At 43.9% G+C, this 18,323-nt stretch overlaps 1 protein-coding gene across 7 annotated transcripts in view; it reads right to left on the bottom strand.

The window, feature by feature from the left end:
• TTLL6 (tubulin tyrosine ligase like 6) overlaps window positions 1-13,299 on the bottom strand; it is a 58,994-nt gene extending 45,695 nt beyond the window's left edge. Inside the window, exons 1-4 of one of the 7 annotated variants that reach the window (XM_053264941.1) lie at window positions 13,198-13,299; window positions 8,376-8,474; window positions 5,057-5,083; window positions 4,854-4,976 (exon numbers count right to left, since the gene is read on the bottom strand). In XM_053264941.1, coding sequence (XP_053120916.1) covers window positions 4,854-4,976; window positions 5,057-5,069 — 136 coding nt within the window. In that variant the 5' untranslated portion in view covers window positions 5,070-5,083; window positions 8,376-8,474; window positions 13,198-13,299. Of the gene's footprint in view, window positions 1-4,852; window positions 5,084-8,375; window positions 8,475-12,628; window positions 12,757-12,818; window positions 13,096-13,197 lie in introns of those variants that run through there. The other 6 variants (XM_053264942.1, XM_053264935.1, XM_053264936.1 and 3 more) reach the window with 6 other exon arrangements.
• Between the last annotated feature and the right edge of the window lie 5,024 nt (window positions 13,300-18,323).

The raw sequence follows: 18,323 nt of genomic DNA, 5'->3' as shown, positions 1-18,323 counted from the left end.
GACAAAGGCTGGCAGGAATCATTCACTGGTTTATACACACACACACACACACCACCACCACCACCACCACCTTCCCCCTATTTTGCTAGTGGCTATTTGGGCAGGTGATCCTCTAGGACAAAGTCATGTTTTTTAAAGAATGAGATGAGACAGAGAAAATGACACTTGGAATTCTCGCATAACTCCTGACTGTTGTTCTAAGTCTTTTACAGAGATGGCTCATGTTTTCAGGTTTTGATCAACAACCATGTCTAGATGGTACAGTGTTCCTTTTAACAGGGATTTCCAGATATTGTTGACTACAAGTCCCATCATTCCTGTTTGGACAGGGGTGCAATTTCAGTGCTTGCCCTAGGCGCTATTTTCCCTAGTTACGCCTCTGATCTGAAGCTTTCCCCAAACTAATTAAACACCTGATTAGTACATAAAAGAAGGGGGAGGAGAGAAGAGGGGAAGGTTGATGACTCACAACTATGCCTGTTTAACATGGATACTGAGAGAGACAAACCCAGGGAGAGGGAGGGTATGAAACAAAATGTTATTTGCAGCCTTTAATGGCCAATGTACTTTAAGATTTCCTTCATTTTTACTTTACCGTTGACCTCAGGCCATGGCTTATCCAAATATAATGCCTCCCTTATCTTTCTTTAAATGTACAATTTTCAGATTCTAAGAAGCTTACTTTAAGAGGCCTTGTTATTCCGTTATGTTTATTCGTCATATGTAACGACCATAGTCTTTCCCTATTTATATATTTAGAATCTGCTAGATGTTCTTTGAATCTGGTAACTAGATGTCTTCTTGTTTCCCCTATGTAATTTTCACCACATTCTACACAAGTGATTTTGTAGACAACCCCTTTCTGCTTGCAATTGCCTTCTCCATTTTCACAGACTGGGCAGGCTTTAGTTTCACACTTCTTGTATAATCTAGATCTTACTAATTGTTGCTTCAAAGTTTTAATGGTTGAACACACTACATTAGCCTTGATCCCATATTTTCTTAAACCTTTCTGGCATTGCCTAATAAAATTATTAGAAATAAAGGAGATCTTTAACACAAGTAATCCTGCCTCATATTTGGAACCCCTTGTTCTTCTTAAGGGGAATTTATATCCATTTATTTCTGCTAGATTCCTAGCTTTTTCTATAGCCTGTCCCTTATATTCCAGTTATCCAATTCAGCTTATATGTGAATGGATCATTGCTAAGGAAGTCCAAAACAAATGTGTTGGACTTCAGAAAAGGAAACTTCTCAAAAATGAGGGGACTGGTTAAAAAAAGAAGCTTAAAGGGAAAGTAAGGAGTATCAAATCTCAAATTGCTCCAGAAAGCATGGAACAAGGTACCATCAAATTTCGGAGGACACCAGCCTCATGGCTAACAAGTAGAGTCAGGGAAACTATAAAAGGCAATAAGACTTCCTTCAAAAAACTAAAAAGGAAAGGAAAGGTTGTGCCATGAGTCGGTGTCGACTCCTGGCCACCACAGAGCCATGTGATTTCCTGCTCAAATGAAGAGAACAGAAAGGAACATGAATTCTGGCAAAAGAAATGCAAGGAGACAATAAGGGATGCAAAAAGAGAGTTTGAGGAGCATATAGCTACAAGTGTCAAGGGGAATAACAAAAACATCTTTCAATATTTTAGAAGTAGAAAACCTACCAGGGAGGTGGTCGGACCCTTAGATGATGAGGGCGTGAAAAGGATTATTAAGGAGGATAAAGAGACTGCTGAATGAGGCTGAATGAGTTCTTTGCATCTGTCTTCTCAGTGGAGGATGCTGACCATATATCCTCTCCAGAACTGAGCTTCTCAGGTTTGGAGGCTGAAGAACTGGGAGGTGATGAAAAAGGGTGTTCTAAACTGTCTTGGAAAACTAAAAATTAATAAATTGCTAGGGCCAGATGGCATCTGCCCAGGAGTTCTAAAGGAACTCAAATGTGAAAGAGCTGGTCTTGTGGTAGTAAGCATGACTTGTCCCCTTAGCTAAGCAAGGTCCGCCCTGGTTGCATATGAATAGGAGACTTGATGTGCGAGCACTGTAAGATATTCCCCTTAGGGAATGGAGCTGCTCTGAGAAGAGCAGAAGGTTCCAAGTTCCCTCCCTGGCATCTCCAAGATAGGGCTGAGAGAGACTCCTGCCTGCAACCCTGGAGAACCTGCTGCCAGCCTGGGTAGAAAATACTGAACTAAATGGACCTATGGTCTGACTCAGTATATGGCAGCTTCCTATGTTCGTTCCTATGTTCCTATCTCCTAGGGAAAATATGTAAATAGGCCCTATAGTCAGGTTCTATACCAGAGGCCTGGAAAGTAGCTAATGTAATGCCAGTTTTCAAAAAGGGATCCAGGGGGGATCCGGGAAACTACAGGCTGATTAGCTTAACTTCTGTGCTGGGTAAATTGATGGAAAGCATACTTAAGGACAAATTGTTAAACATATAGAAGAACAGGCCTTGCTGAAGCTGAAGGAGAACTAGCATGACTTCTGCAAGGGCATGTTTTGCCTCACAAACATCTAGCAGTTCTTTGAGAGTGTCAACAGGTATGTGGATAAAGTTATTCAGTTGACATAGTATACTTGGACTTTCAAAAAGCTTTTCACCAAATTCCTCACCAAAGGTTCTTAAGTAAACTTAGCAGTCATGCGATAAGGGGATAGGTTCATGTGTGGATTGGTGACTAGTTGAAGGACAGGAAACAGAGGGTAGAAATAAATGGATAGTTTTCAGAATGGAGAGAAGTAAGAAGTGGGGTCCTCCAGGGATCTGTATGGGGACCAGTGCTCTTTAACTTGTTCATAAATTATATAGAAATTGGGATAATCAGCCAAGTGGCCAGATTTGTAGATAACACTAAACTATGCAACCCACAACAGATTGTGAGGAGCTCAAAAAGGATCTTTCCAAACTGGGTGAGTGGGTGATAAAATGGCAAATGTGGTTCAGTATAAGCAAGTGCAAAGTGATTCAAATCGGGGCAAAAAAACCCAACTTCACATATACACTGATGAGGTCTGAGCTGTCAATGATGGACCAGGAGAGAGATGTTAGATTTGTGGTGGAGGGCTTGTTGAAAATGTCGACTCAGTGTGCAGCAGCTGTAAAACAGGCAAATTCCATGCTAGGAGTCATTAGAAAGGAGTTTGAAAATTAAAAATGCTAATATTATAATAATGCCCTTATACAAATATATGGAGCAGACACATTTGGAGTACTGTGCTCAGTTCTGGTCACCGCATCTTAAGAAAGACATTGTAGAACTGGAAAAGGTGCAGAAGAGCGCAACCAAGATGATCAGAGCCTGGAGCACCTTCCTTATGAGGCAAGGCTACAGTGTCTGGGGCTTTTTAGTTTGGAAAAGAGGTGACTATGGGGAGACGTGATAGAGGTGTATAAAATTATGCATGAAGCAGAAAGAGTGGACAGAGAGAAGTTTTTATCTCTCTCTCACTACACTAGAATCAGGGGTCATTCCATGAAACTGAAAGCCAGGAAATTTAGGACCAACAAAAGGAAGTACTTCTTCACATAGCACATAATTAATCTATGGTATTCTCTGCCAGGGGATGTGGTGATGGCCATTAGTTTGGATGGCTTTAAAAGGGACTTAAATTAATGGAACACAGGTCTAGCAATGGCTACTAGTCTGGTGGCTATAGGCCACCTCCAGCTTTACAGGCAAGATGCTTCTAAATACCAATTGTAGGGGAGCAACAGCAAGAGAGAAGGAATGCTCTCAGCTCTTGCCTGTGGGGTTCTCCGAGGCATCTGGTGGGCCATTGTGGGAAACAGAATGCTGGAGTAGATAGGCCGTGAGCCTGATCCAGCTGAGCTTATGTAATTCCAGAATTCCTGAAAATTCCCTGACCTCATCCACATGACTCCAAGGGTAGCAAGGGGTAATGGGTGCTCCCCCCAAAATAAACTTCCGGCAGACTGGAACTTTACAGCAAAGCGTCAGACAGTACAGTCATAGAGGCTGTTCTTACGATCAGCCAAAACCAGTCTTGGCTGATTGTAAGAACCATTGGCAGCTGCGTGGCTGCCAGCAGCACTTCTGTGGCAAACTCGCCTGCACAGCCATCCTCTTAAATAAGGTTAAGGGAGCACTCACTCCCTTAACCCCATTTCCCTGCTCGTGTGCAGCACTGGCTGCTTTTAGCTGGTGCTGCTTAGTTACCCATAATGCACCATGCACTCACATGGTGCATTGTGGGAGTTCTGAGGGCCAGTGGGACGCATCTTGTCCCCTGACCCTCCGTGCTACAGGGGCTGCTGGCAATCGTCTGGGTGTGCGATCCACCTGCCCAGGGAGAAACTAGGGATCATCTGCAGGGAGGTGTCAGCAGCCTTCCTCCCTGCGCTCCCTCGAGCCCTTTCTCACAGATTGTGAGAGAGGGCTCATAGTATATTGTAGTCTTGACTAACATGGCTATTGAAATTTTTTTGAAGTTTTGACAAAAAAAGTTGTAAAAATCTCTTGATTAGAATAAAGTTGTAGACAGATTTTCTTATTGTTATGACAAGCACATTTAGCTTCAACAATGAGGTAAATAAACTAACAACATAAATTACTTTATATCTCTAAATATTTAATGTGTAGCAAAATCCTCGTCCCCTATTAATGTTCTTTGCTTCCCCAAACTACTTCTTTTAGAACGGGGCTGAACAACTTCAGCCCTCCAGCTGTCTTGGACTACAACTTACATCATCCCCAGCCACAGTGGCCAATAATCAGGAATGATGGGAGTTGTAGTTCAAAAACGGCTGGAGAGCCAAAGTTTTGCAACCCTGTTCTAGAGTCTCCCCTATCCAGACTTCACAAGTCCTTTCAATGCTTATTTCTAACCTTCTTTTCTTCCTCTTCTTCTTCACAGCAGTGCTGAAACATGAACTTTTTCTGCTCTCCTCTTCACATACCAATGTTTCCTGGTCAGTGATGTCCAGTACACTTTCTTCTCTTTCTATCCCACCTGGAAAAATTTCTGGCTCAGATACATCCTTCTCACCCAGCTCTTCCAGCTCTGGCCTCTCTGTGTGAAGTGAACCGTACCTTGGTGCTTCATCTGAATCCTTCATCCTGTGAAAAACCAACAAAGAAGCACATTGGAGCCACAGATGGCAAACAGATGGCAAATCTGCTTGTAGATCCAGCCATTTCTTCGTTAAACAACTAAAAGCCTCCCACTTGCTCCAAAGGCCTTTGTAGACACTTCCTTAATTGACCGAACCCTCCATGAATTTCTTCATGTTCTGGCAAGATGGCCTCCTCTTCTTCCCATCAGAAGGCACAGCCATCTGTCGTGTCTCTTTTCATTAACAGCAATATCCATGTGGATGGACATGCCGCACAAGGAAAAGCACCGTGATTCTCAGACCTTTCCCCCCTATCTGTGATGTACAGTGTACCATGCATTCACCCCAGCGTAAGTGTTACAGCATCCTTCTCATTATGCCAGGGCTTCTTCAATAACTTACCCCTGCTCATCTCAACAAATTCAGACCTTCTCAGATTCTAGAATGCAATGCTATAGTCCAAAAGAACATGCACCTCACTTGAAGGCCACTTCAGTACTGACACCCGATAAGCAGGATGATAGAACTCTGGGTCTATCAAATCTACTGGTTGAAATTTGAATCGAACAGGTCAGGTTCTCCAGCAAGCAGTTCAAAGGGAAGTTAAGGTACTGGAAATCTTTAACTTGGGTCTGTGTGCGTTTCATGGGTAGGCTTAATATTCCTCATCCCTATTAGTATCAAATGTGTTCTCTTCTACTACAAAAATAGAATTTGTAGGATAAGAAGTTAGGATCCAATGACTAATACAGTTTAACAGTATTCATCTCTACGAGGGCATTGTAGGAAGACACTAAAAATGCTTGAACAATCAGATCTCTGCAAAAACAATAACATTCTATATGAGGATGACATTGACATGGACCTAGTTATATGTACAGTTTGGAAGATCCTTGTGTACAAAACATGGAGGATATCAACTCCAACTTTAAAAGTTTACAATTCTTATTTTCCAAATCTCAAATCTCCAAATTGTTTGTACAATCAGACATTTAATAATGCCTCTATAATAAGGAACAATGACTTAACAGAGAGTCAAATTACTGAATTTGGAAAATTCAGAGTTCCAGAGAACCTTTATAAATAGGACCCTCTGTCTTCTCTAGCTTTTCTTGTGGTGGTTGGCGGGGCAGAATTGGGTCAAGAGACATCCAAACAATTTGACTATACAGAGGTTTATATGAAAGGACTGCACCAGCAAATGATGCAGGGATTGCACAAAAGATATTAATTATGATAAGCAAGTGTAGAAAATCCTGTCACATACCAAAGAGTAAATCTACGAAAGCATTTGGCAACATATCTTGTCAAGGTTGAAAAAATTTCACTGGCTATCAGGCTGTTTCTGAACCCCTTTCAAGGAGTCTCATGAAGCCAAACACTGGGCAGGAATAAGGCCCATCCTGATGGGTCCTCAGTAAGACAGAACGCAGCCCTCCATGGAAGAAGAGGGAGCAGGGAAGCAAGATGGTGCTCAGGTCAATAGCAGGGTTAGCATTCTGGTTCTAACTGGTTTGCTTTAAGAGTCAAAGTCCACAGTGTGTTAACTGCTACTACTACTACTACTACTACTACTGTTGCTGCTACAAATATTTATATACTGCTCTTTTACCAAAGTTCTCAAAGCTGTTTACATAGAAAAATAAACAATACATAAATAAGATGGCTCCCTGCCCCCATAGGGCTCACAATCTAAAAAGAATCATAAGATAGACACCAGCAACAGCCACTGGAGGGATGCTGTGATGCGGCTGGATAGGGCCAGTTGCTCTCCCTTGCTAAATATAAATAAGAGAATCACCACTTTAAAAAGGTGTCTCTTTGTTCAGGTATCAGTTCGCTCAGCTAGCAGCATTAAGAACGAAGTGCTTGTTTCTTACTGAGACCTCCATGGATTGGGACCAGGTTGTGGGATGAAGGGGCTTTAACCCTACCCCCATCATTGTGCTTCCCTGCTAAAGGGAGCGCCCCCCCACCGCCATGGTAAACAGTAGTTGTGATGGGGGAATCTGGATCAGGACCGTGGGAGTAAAAGCACCCCTCCTCTATACTCCCCTGCTAACTGAGCAAGGAGGCACCTTTTTAAAGTGGTGATTATCTTTATTTAGCAGGGGGAGAGCAACTGGCCCTATCCATCCCCAGCACAGTGTCCCTCCTCCAGTAGCTGTTGCTGCTGTCTATCTTATGCTTCTTTTTTAAAATATGAGCCCTTTGGGAACAGGGAGGCATTTTATTTATTGACTGATATCTATGTGAACTGTTTTGGGAACTTTTGTTGAAAAGCAGTATATAAATATCCGTCGTATTTGTATACTGCAGCCCTGATTATGGAGGGCCTGATCCAGCTACTCTTTTGAATGGCATTAAGCACCTGCTTAATGTAACATGGCGTTTGACTCTTAGTCCCACTCCCATCCATCCATGAGTAAGGCTCTTAGCTTATGAATGACACCTGCAAAATTGCAGGTGGGAATCATATTAAAACTCACTGATGATCCTTGTGCACATTATTCTGTCCAGTCTAACAAAGATTCTTGTAGTACTCCATTCTGAATGGGTAAATTTGGAAGTGTGCAAAACCTTTAGAGAAGCAATTTCCCAAACTAATATCCTCATTATTAGAGTACGTTACCCTAGATGCAACACTACATCTGATATAAAGATTTGAAGGTATAAACATTAGCATAATGTGCAACAGTCTGTGGTAAAGATATCAATTTTTCATTAGTACAAGCAGTTTCTTATCATGAGTATATTAAACAGCAGTTTAGCTATAAATACACACACAGAGTAATATTGAATTATTAAAAATTGCAGCAATTACTCAAACGGTCCATAGCTATGCTAGGTTCTGAATACTAAACACAAATTCTGAATAATGAATAAATGCAACTTGACATATTTTTCCATCACTGTTGGACTGCTGAGCAATACATAAGCAAACAGGATGAATTATGAAACAATATTATTAGGGTTTTTTTTTAAGGTTTAGGCTACACTCCTGAGCATACTTACTTGAAAGTAAGTCCCACTGAAATCAATAGGACCTACTTCTGAATAAACATGATTAGGTTTAGAGGACATGGTTAAGTTTTAGGGACAGTGGGGATGTGTATTTTTAAATATAGAAGCATTATGTTTATAGTAGTAGTCACTCAAACTAGCTTACTGCTCTGGACTCCCAGTACTTTGAAAACCACTAGAAAAATAAACAGTATGTTTGACAAGTGAGCATAAAATCTGTTTATAGCCATGAATTCATCCCTCATGTTTTTAACTAAGGTACTAAAACTAACCTGATCTTCCGGCTCCATTCCTGAGAATGGGTTTTAGGTTCTTCCCAGAGCTGTTTATAATGGAAGGAATATGTTGTTGTAGATGTCATCTTGACGTCTCTAGGCAAAGCAGAAATCAAATGCAGCAAAGCAAAACTGAAGTGTATTGATGAAGTAGCAAACAATATTGCTAGTACTCAATCTATCTGTGACACAGGACTGGAGTCACAACAGACTCTCCCTAGCACAAATCAGGAGTTATTCTGAAGTAATCATGAGCAGACACAGTGAAGGGAAACTTTGTTATGGCAGCAGGATCAGTCCCACTGTCACCAAGGAAAGGTTTGTTTGTTTCATTCTCAGTTGCCTGAACATGTTGTTCCATTATAGATGGTTGTGGTTCTCACATGACCAGCAATGTGTGTATGCATGTGTACCTAATGTTAAGCGATTAAAATGTGGAAGTGTTTACGGCTTGAAAGTGGACCTTATTTGTATTTATTTTCCAAAACCCAATGAGAACATTTTAATTTAAATAATTTCAGATGTACACACTTTTCTCCACAGTCTGTGCTGTGCAAACACTACAGTTTTCTGTAGAATAAGTGGGTTGAATAGGTAAGCTGATGAACAAGTACGTACTCTCAACCTCCTCCAAAACAGCTAAGTAAATAAAAGGGGAGCAAAAGAAATGTTACATCTCAAACATATTCAATTGTATGTCTAGATTACATAACAATGTCAAAATTATACTGAATATTAATTAAGGTTGCTGCCCAACCCATAAGTGCACAGGCTAAACCTCCTGTGCATAAACCTGCACAGGCTAAACCTGCACATAACTAAACAGGCTAAAACTGCACAGGCTAAACCTTCTGCACAGGCTGAACAGAAAACCAAAATGAAGTTATACAGGTGATCTGTGTTCCATGTTTCCATGACAGTGTCCTGGGTTTTTTGTTTGGCCCTTTAGTGCAAATCTGGAAGTATGGCAAGCAGAGTTCATACAAGAAAAAGGATGGGATTTGGGATATCTTTCCCACAACATGGATGTTATTACATAGGGACAGGTGTTATTGACTGGTTTGTTTTATCCAGACATCAAGTCCTTCCCAAGGACCTGGGATGGCTGAATTTTATTGTCAATGTTGTTGCTGTTGTTATAGATATCGTTGCGCCCTGCCAATTACCACTGGGATTATTTTGGTCTTTTTCTGCCAGAGCCTTTCAATTTCAATTTGTAGATCTTTGTATTTTGTTATTTTTTCTATCTCTTTTTCTTCTGCTATCCCCTGGTATTGCTATGTAGATTATTTTAACTTGTTTTTCTTTCTTTTAGACTACAGTTATATCTGGTGTATTGTGTGGCAGACGTTTGTCTGTTTTTTGTTTTATATTATTATTTATTTACAATTATTATTGTTGTTGTTGTTGTTATTTCTTGTTTGCACAGTCAAACAGGTGTTATTGACTGGTTTGGTTTATCCAGACATCGAAACCTTCCCAAGGACCTGGAATGCCAGAATTTTGTTATCAATATTGTTGTTATAGGTATCATCGCAAAATGTAGGCTGTTCCCAGATGTAGGCTGACGGAGATTTCTGTGGCCCCTATGGTGTTGAGGTGCTCCTCAAGATGTTTTGGAATTGCATCTAGGGCGCCAACTGGGATTATTTTTGTCTTCTTCTGCCACAGCCGTTCAATTTCAGTTTATTATTTGTGTTTACACAGTCAGACAGGTGTTATTGACTGGTTTGTTTTATCCAGACATCGAGTCCTTCCTAAGGACCTGGGATGGCTGAATTTTATTATCAATGTCGATTTATTATTGTTGTTGTTGTTGTTGTTATGTTGTTGTTATTTGGATTGGGCTGATTGGGAAATCAAGTGAGATTTAGTGGGAGGGAAGGAGCTTTCTTTGGCACAAAGCAAGACATATCCTCGCACCGGGGGGGGGGGGGGACTGGGCGAGGGCACAGAAGGGGCAAAGTGCATTTTTCGGTGGGAAGTATACTTTGTTCCACATGCTAGATTTCTGAAAGAAAAATAATGATGTATTTCACAATAATGCTTCAATGTTCCATCCTACACATAAATGGTACTGAGCCCATGAGCAACTACTCTTTATATCTATTTATGCTTCATACACAGGAGTTGTTGTTTACATGCTGCTGCTCATTACAGTGGAGCAAGACATTTTTCTTTGGGGGAGCAGAGGCAAATACTGGAAGGGCAGGAAGGTTGGGGGAATGAGTCACCATAAAGGAAGTTTCTGGCAAATGGAAGAGAGCAAAACTATTTGCCCCATTTGCCCCATTGTGTTGTAACACATACATTAAGGAGGCAAGTATTAGACCTCTTCTGAAGAAGCCTGGATTGAAACACTCAGAATTAAGCAACTATAGGCCTGTCTCTAACCTTCCATGGCTGGGCAAGGTAATTGAGAGGGTGGCCTCCCAGCTCCAGATAGCCTTGGAGGAAACTATCTAGACACATTTCAAACTGGTTTTCAGGTGGGCTATGGGAGACTGCCTTGGTCAACCTGATGGATGATCTCCAGTTAGGAATTAGCAGAGGGAATATGACTCTGTGGGTCCTTTTGGATCTCTCAGCAGCTTTTGATACTATCAACCATAGTATCCTTTTGGACGGTCTGCAAGGGCTGGGAGTAGGAAGCACTGCTTTGCAGTGGTTCCACTCCTACCTCTCAGACAGGTTTCAGATGGTGACGCTTGGAGACTGTTCTTTAAAACGTGAACTTTAATATGGTGTCCCCCAGGGCTCCATGCTGTCTCCATTGCTCTAACATATACATGAAATTGCTGGGAGAGATCATCAAAAGATATGGTGCAGGGTGTTATCAATATGCTGATGACATCTATCTTTCCATGTCAGAGTCATCAGAAAAAGGCATAACTTCCCTAAATGCCTGCCTGGAGCCAGTGATGGGCTGACTGAGGGATAACAAACTGAGACTAAATCCAATTAATACAGAGTTACTTGTTGTGCAGGGTCAGAACCCGTAAGACAGTTTTGATCTGGATGGGGCCACACTCCCCCAGAAGGAACAGCAGGGGTGTAACAAGGTTGGAGTGGGCCCAGAGACAAAATTTTAAAATGACACACACACACACCCGGCACTGCCTTCCTCCAAATTTTTTTTTTAATGTTCAAGGAAGCTTGGGTGGGCATTGCGTGGGGGAGACATGTATCTGGAGGGGCCCCCGAGGCATGGGGCCTCGAGACAACGGTCTCCCCTTGCCCTATGAGGTTACCCTATGAGGTTACGCCCCTGAGGAACAGGTACGCAGTCTGGGAGTGCTTCTGGATATAAACCTCTCCCTGGTGTTTCAGTTTGAGGCAGTGGCCAGAGGTGCTTTCTATCAATTTCAGCCAATACGCCATTTATCTTCAGATAAATGATCTCAAAATAGTGGTGCATGTGCTGGTAACCTCCAGACTTGACAACTGCAATGTGCTCTATGTGGGGCTGCCTTTGTACGCAGCTGGAAACTGCAGTTAATACAGAATGCAGCAGCCAGGTTTGTCTCTGGGTCATCCATCTCGAAGAGACCATATTACTCCTGTATTGAAAGAGCTACACTCGCTGCCAATAAAGTTTCTGGGCAAAATACAAGGTGCTGGTTATAACCTATACAGTCCTAAACAGGTTAAGCCCAATGTATTTAAGAGAACATCTTCTTCACTATGAACCCCATTGCCCATTGAGATCATCCCGGAGAGGTCTGCAGTTCCCACCAGTTTGTCTGGTGGCTACTTAAGGACAGGCCTTCAGTGTTGAGCTTCCTGCTAAAACAAGTGCCTCCCCATCTCTGACAGCTTTTTAAAAGTCTCTAAAGACATGTATTCACCCAAGCTTTTTAAGTATTGTGGTTTTAAATTATTTTTATTGTAATTTCTTTTATGTTGTTGTGTACCGCCCAGACGTAAGTTTGGCACAGTGTTCAAAAAATATAATAAAGCAATCAGTCTCGATCCATGATAATAAAGGCACTCGGAGTATGTATTGCTGCTTGCATGTGCAGAGGCGGTATTTGGAAAACCGAGGGGCAGACGTGGCAAGCTGAGAAGCATAGGAGCGTGTAGCGGGAAAGAGAATCGGTTTGGTGCAGCAGGAGGGAGGTTGGCTGATACAACATGTTTTGTTCTTGTTCAGTTTGATTTTTGTTTTTCTGGTTTATTGTGACCTGCTCAAAAGCTACTGGGACACAACTCAGCGCAGACAACCTATTCACACAACTTAAAACCCTAACCTCTCGTCTCACCGTCGAAGCCAAACAACGTACGCAACGCAACGCTTTTCTCTGTTAATGCAAAGGTCTGAGTGGGCGTGATTCGAAGCTACGGGGGCGTGGCCTCTCTTCCTTGCGCCTTATTTTACCTTCCCCCGCCCAACCGAACAGCCCCACCCTTCGCCCTCCCTCGGCATCGCTCTCAACCAACCTGCGCCGCCCATATAAGTAGCCTACTACTAGATCCCTCCCTTTTGCCCCTCCTCGCCTTGCGCGAATCCCGGCCTAAAAGGTTGCGCCAGCTCAACCCCATTTGACAAAAATAAAGCTTCCTGATTTCCCATTGGCCCAAATTACAACGCTTTTGTAATTAACAACGCTTTAAAAAAAATTAGTTGACGTCAACTCGGATAAGTCGATCTGGCCAGAAGGTGAGTGGAGACATGGTTGCTATGGAGACGGCAAGGATGCCGCGGGCCTCCAGCCCCCTGATAGCAAATGCGGCTGCGCGCGAAATTCTATTATTTTTCCGCCGCCCCTCCTCCCAATCATGTCTTTTTCCCGCTTTGCCCAATTTTGCACATGCGTACTTCTGCTTCCAAACGAATCTTCTTCCACCCTTTTTCCTACTCATCCTCCCGCTGCATAGAAATTAGCGAGAGAGAAACGGTCGCCAACTGCGACTATCGACTAAGGGTGGCTAAGAAGTAGCCAATCAGAGATACTGGAGAACTGGCTGATTTGAATATTGATAAATTCGGTTTTTTACAGCCTAGATCGTAGGAAAAGACTAGGAGAGGCGTGCAAGTTCTCCCCTCCCCCCACTGCCCCGAATCATCGGCGCTCTATCTAGCTCCTCCCCAAGCTAAAGTTTGCCACGTAAAAACGTGAACTAATAAAGAACAAGAAGCATTTGCTCCAGTTATCCGGTTACCTCTCCCTACTAAACCATTCTCTTTGTTTTTTTAAGGTGGTTTAAAAACATTTCTGGATTTTACTACTTCAGACATCAACTGGGAAAACGCCTTTTTATGTTTTCCAGTTAAAAACAACACACAACAAAACCTGAAAGTAAACAAATTATGACATCTATGGTAAATAAATAGGAAAAGCTTATCTTTGTACTGGTTTATTACACTCAGCAGCAGCAAATGTGTGTCTAAACCAATTCCACCACACTTTAGAATTTCTAGTCTTCGGTATCTATCTTCTATATATTTATTTCTCTAAGATCTACCAGTGGCTAATCCCATGTGTGGCCGGCCAGCGGGTGGGCAAAACTGGCGGGTGGCGGAGAGCAGCGTACTCCCTCTCTGGCCTGCCTGCCAAAAGGAAGCATGGCCAGCAGCCCACCAGATGGAAGAAGGTGCTCTTTGGGCGGGCGGTAGAGAGTGTGGCACGCTCCCTCTCCAGCCTGCCTGCGGGCCAAAGGAAAGATGGCGCGGCCCACTGAGCAGAAGGTGGTCGGCTGGCTGGCAAAACCAGCAGGCAGGCAGCGAAGAGGGCAGCGCACTCCCTCTCTGGCTTGCTTGCCAGCCCAAAGGAAAGATGGGCCTGGCAGCCAGGAGAAGTGGAGGGGAGGAGAAGCAGTGGCCAAGCCGGCTGGCGGTTGGGAGTAAGGGGAGGGGGTTGAACAAAATGGGGCTGGGCAGGGGGAGAATGAGCGGCGCAGATGCTCTGCGCCAGGTCAGCTATATGTATATATATTCTCTAAGGCGTACGTGTTGCTAATCCCATGTGTGGCAGCTCTTGTGAGAGTTCGCGAGTGAGCTGATTGCAGGGGGAGAGGAAAGTGGTGGTGGCAGGGGGGCAAGGCGGGAAACAAAATGGAGGCAGGGGAGAAAGCAGTGGGCAGGGGGAGAAAGCAGCAGCAGCAGCAGCAGGTGGGCAGGGAAGAAAACTGCGGTGGGCAAGCAGGGAAAACTAGAGGTGCAGATGCTCTCCACCTGGCCCAGCTAATAGAAATTAAACCACTGAATGGGGCATATATATATGTGCCCCGCCCACACAGTGCTTTATCAAACGGAGGTAACAGAACAGAAGCACCGTGGTGATTGGACAGTGGGGATTCCATATGCAGATAGGGAAGAGGAGTGGGTAGGCCGTGGGTGAGTGAGCAAGGAGGAGGTGAGTAAATGAGCAGGTGGGGAGGGGGTGAGTGAGCGAGCAGGGAGGTGGTGAATGAGTGCGTGGTGGGGAGGGCAAGCGGCAGGAAGGGGCGAGTGAGCGAGCATACGATGCGGAGGGAATGAGTGAGCAAGCAAGCAAGCAGGGAGTGACTGAGCAGTGGGGAGGGGGTGAGTGAGAGAGTGAGCAGGGAGTGAGCAAGTGGCGGGGAGGGGGGAGTGAGCAAGCAAACAGCGGGGAGGGGGTGAGTGAGAGTCGGTGGCTGACACTTAGCAATAAAGCAGGGGCTGTGGCGGGGGGCAAGGAGAACAACAAAGTCCTAGCGGACAGGTGATCTGTGGGGTTCAGTTAGTATACTTTATTACTCTAGTGAACATGCACGTAAAACTATGCAGGTTAACATTCGGACACAATGAGGTCATTCACACAATCAAAAACTGTTTTCTACTAGTGATGTGCACGGACCGGTCCGGAGGCCATTCTACAGGGCAGTTTGGGGTTCGGCCGGACTGGTGTGGGGGTTCCTTTAAGAGCAGGGGGAGGGTGTACTTACTCCTCCCGCTGCGTTTCCTCTTCCAGAGCGCCATTTTTAGTTAGCAATTGGGGCGGCAGGATTCCTCCCTGCCGCCCCTTCCCCCACTGGGCTGCAAAAGGCTTCAGGAAGCCTTTTGCACGTGCGCACATCACGTGCGCGTCACATCTCTGCGACGTGTGCGCGCAGCCACACACGCAAGCACATGTTGCAGAGTCGTGACGCGCGCGCAACATGCGCAAGCGCAAAAGGCTTCCTGAAGCCTTTTGCAGCCGAGTGGGGGAAGGGGCGGCTGGGAGGTATCCTGCCGCCGCAATTGCTAACTAAAAAAGGCACGCCAAAGGGGGGAAAGCGGCAGGAGGGGTAAGTACACCCTCCCCCCAGCCTTAAAGGAACCCCCACCCCAGTGCCAGACGGCAGCTCCGCAGTTCCCTGCACATCACTATTTTCTACCCAGGTTTGGGAGCTGTGTGTGTTCCCAGTTTTCAGTTGTGTGGAAGCAAGGTAAGAGGATAACCGTAACACTGTAGCTTTTCCTCCTGCCATGCTTCCAGGCAATCACTTCTGTTGGAGATGAAGTTCCAGTGCATCGACCTTTTGCACCAACTGTCCTAATGACCACTAGGGGCACTGGGAGTAGAGACAGTGAGTCAGGGTCTCCCTATCTGTCCGTACTCTATGACCCCTGAACTGACTCTGCAGCACTTCCTGTGCTGAGTCACAGTCCTTCCTTTCCTCCTAGAGAGCAGATGGAAACATCTCTCTCTCTCCTTACCTATCCACTATGTAGTCCTTTAGATTAGAGATAGGTCTTTCCTATCTAAGTGTATTTAACCAATAAATATTTAGTGTTTAGTCATACAAGGATCTCCATGTGTTTTCTCTAAATAGCTGCAATATCTGAACCATCCTCTGCTACCTACTCTGTAACTGGAGTGTGTGCTTATTCCTTAGTGCGCTGCTATTTTACCTATTGTGGGTAAAAATCAACAACCTCTAACAACTTCTACCCAGGTTTTCCTCTTACCTTGTTTCCACACAACTGAAAATTGGGAGCACACACAGCTCCCAAACCCAGGTAGAAAACAGATTTTGATTGTGTGAATGGCCTCAATTAGTTCACAGCGGTCTACCACTACCCTAGTTGCTGCTGAGGTTGTTTTCATGCTTATGACACATTATGGAACAATTTCAGTTGATACTTTTTCTGGCCTACATGATTCAAAGGGGAACACGCCAATAGCATGCAGTTGTCCCAGTATCTTCCTACTGCATTCTTTTGTCACACCGGGAGGGACTGTTTGTCCAAATGACAGCTCCACAGTGTGCCCATCCTGGCGTCTTTGTGACCGCCCCAATAAAGGAAAGTGATGGGAGGATGTCAGAATGTCTGCAAAAGTGTCATGATGGGCACACTTTCAGCATATACTCCTTTTAGTCATATGGGCTGGAAAAGCATCACCCGAACAGGCTCTCTGTATTTCTAATACAACTTTAATTTTGTCTTAGATCATATGATCAGAACCTTATTGTGCGGATACATTTATTCTCTCTTTCTTGTGCAGAGAGTAGGTCTGGAATCTCCAGGAATCAGGTTACTATTGAAAGCAATGCTGGAGATTTTAGAAGCTTGCTTTTGTTAAAATGTGGGAGAAATTTTGGGTAAGAACAGAGCAAACTGCCCCAGGAGAGTCCCACAAAGCTGAGGGCTCCCAATAGATTATCTCCTGACAGCATTTGGGGGGTGCAGGAAGGAAGAGGGCTCCACATTTTGCACAAGGCCCTGGGTTACTTCTTTGCAGCTCTGTTTGATCACAAGACACCAACGTACTGCTTCCCTATCACATAGACAAACACATACCTTCCCTGTCCAGAGAGTAAATGTTGCTGAATGTGTTTGAGTGCAGAACAGTCATATTGCACATACAGCAAATATCAAAAGCTGATAGAAAATAGCCTTCACTAAAATGTAATTATGGGGGAAAGGGGCAATTGTTGGTGTGAGATTAAAGGTTACAAATATGTGACCTTATTTTTATCTGTGAAATGTTGGAGGGTATGGTGAATATATCACCTCTGTGTCACTGACAGCTTTAAAAAATGTATTACTCCTATGGCAAAGTATACTAGAGGCTTTTTCCCTGCTGGCTGCCAGAATTATATTTATGGGCAACCCCTTTGTGACCTTGGCAACCATATTTGTCAATCCCTGCCTTTCTGAGATATTGAACAAAAGTTTAAGATAGCTTTTGTTTAATGAATTGTAAATTAACACACATTGTTAGAAAAGTCATATTTATTATTTCATTTCCTACGTTACCAAGCTCATGTTACTCATGTATCCTACATATGTGTCCACATATACCAAATGGGGTAATTATTCATATTTGTAAGCATGAAATAATAAAGAGGTTGCAATCCAGACAGTGACAAGACACATTAGGGTACCCCAGAAGAGCAAACAGACTCAGAGACAAGACTTTTGAAAATAATTTTTATTTTTACACAGAGCTGAGGCACAATGTTTAAATCTTGTATTTGGCAACCTTTACAATACTGAGAGTGAAACCAGTTCCCAAGGAGAGGGCAAGAGAGAGGCTCGAATAGCCTAGCACTTAGCAGAGATGGAAGGTGGGTGGAAAGTAAAAGTAAAGTGTGCCATCGAGTCGGTGTCAACTCCTGGCAACCACAGAGCCCTGAGGTTGTCTTTGATAGAATACAGGAGGGGTTTACCATTGCCATCTCCCGCGCAGTAGGAGTTGATCCCTTTCAGCATTTTCCTATACTGCTGCTGCCCAATACCAGCAAGGATTCAAATAGCAACCTCTGGCTTGCTAGTCAAGTCATTTCCCTGCTGCGCCATTAGGTGGCTTGAGTGGAAAGTAGGGGGAGATAAAAAGGGTGAGAGAGGAGAGAGAGAGAGACAGAGGAAAAGAAAAAGAGGAAACAAGCAAGCAAGAAAGAACAGCTTTTATACCTGTAGCCTGCTCTTTTAAGTCTGCTGTCTTGTGAGTGAAGCCAAGGGAGTGAGTTCTGATGGGGTCCAATGAAAAGTCA

This window comes from Hemicordylus capensis, chromosome 6 (assembly GCF_027244095.1).
Source record: "Hemicordylus capensis ecotype Gifberg chromosome 6, rHemCap1.1.pri, whole genome shotgun sequence".
Classification (NCBI taxonomy): domain Eukaryota; kingdom Metazoa; phylum Chordata; class Lepidosauria; order Squamata; family Cordylidae; genus Hemicordylus; species Hemicordylus capensis.
The sequence above is the reverse complement of the archived record's forward strand: the minus strand, read 5'-3'. Positions and strand labels throughout refer to the sequence as shown.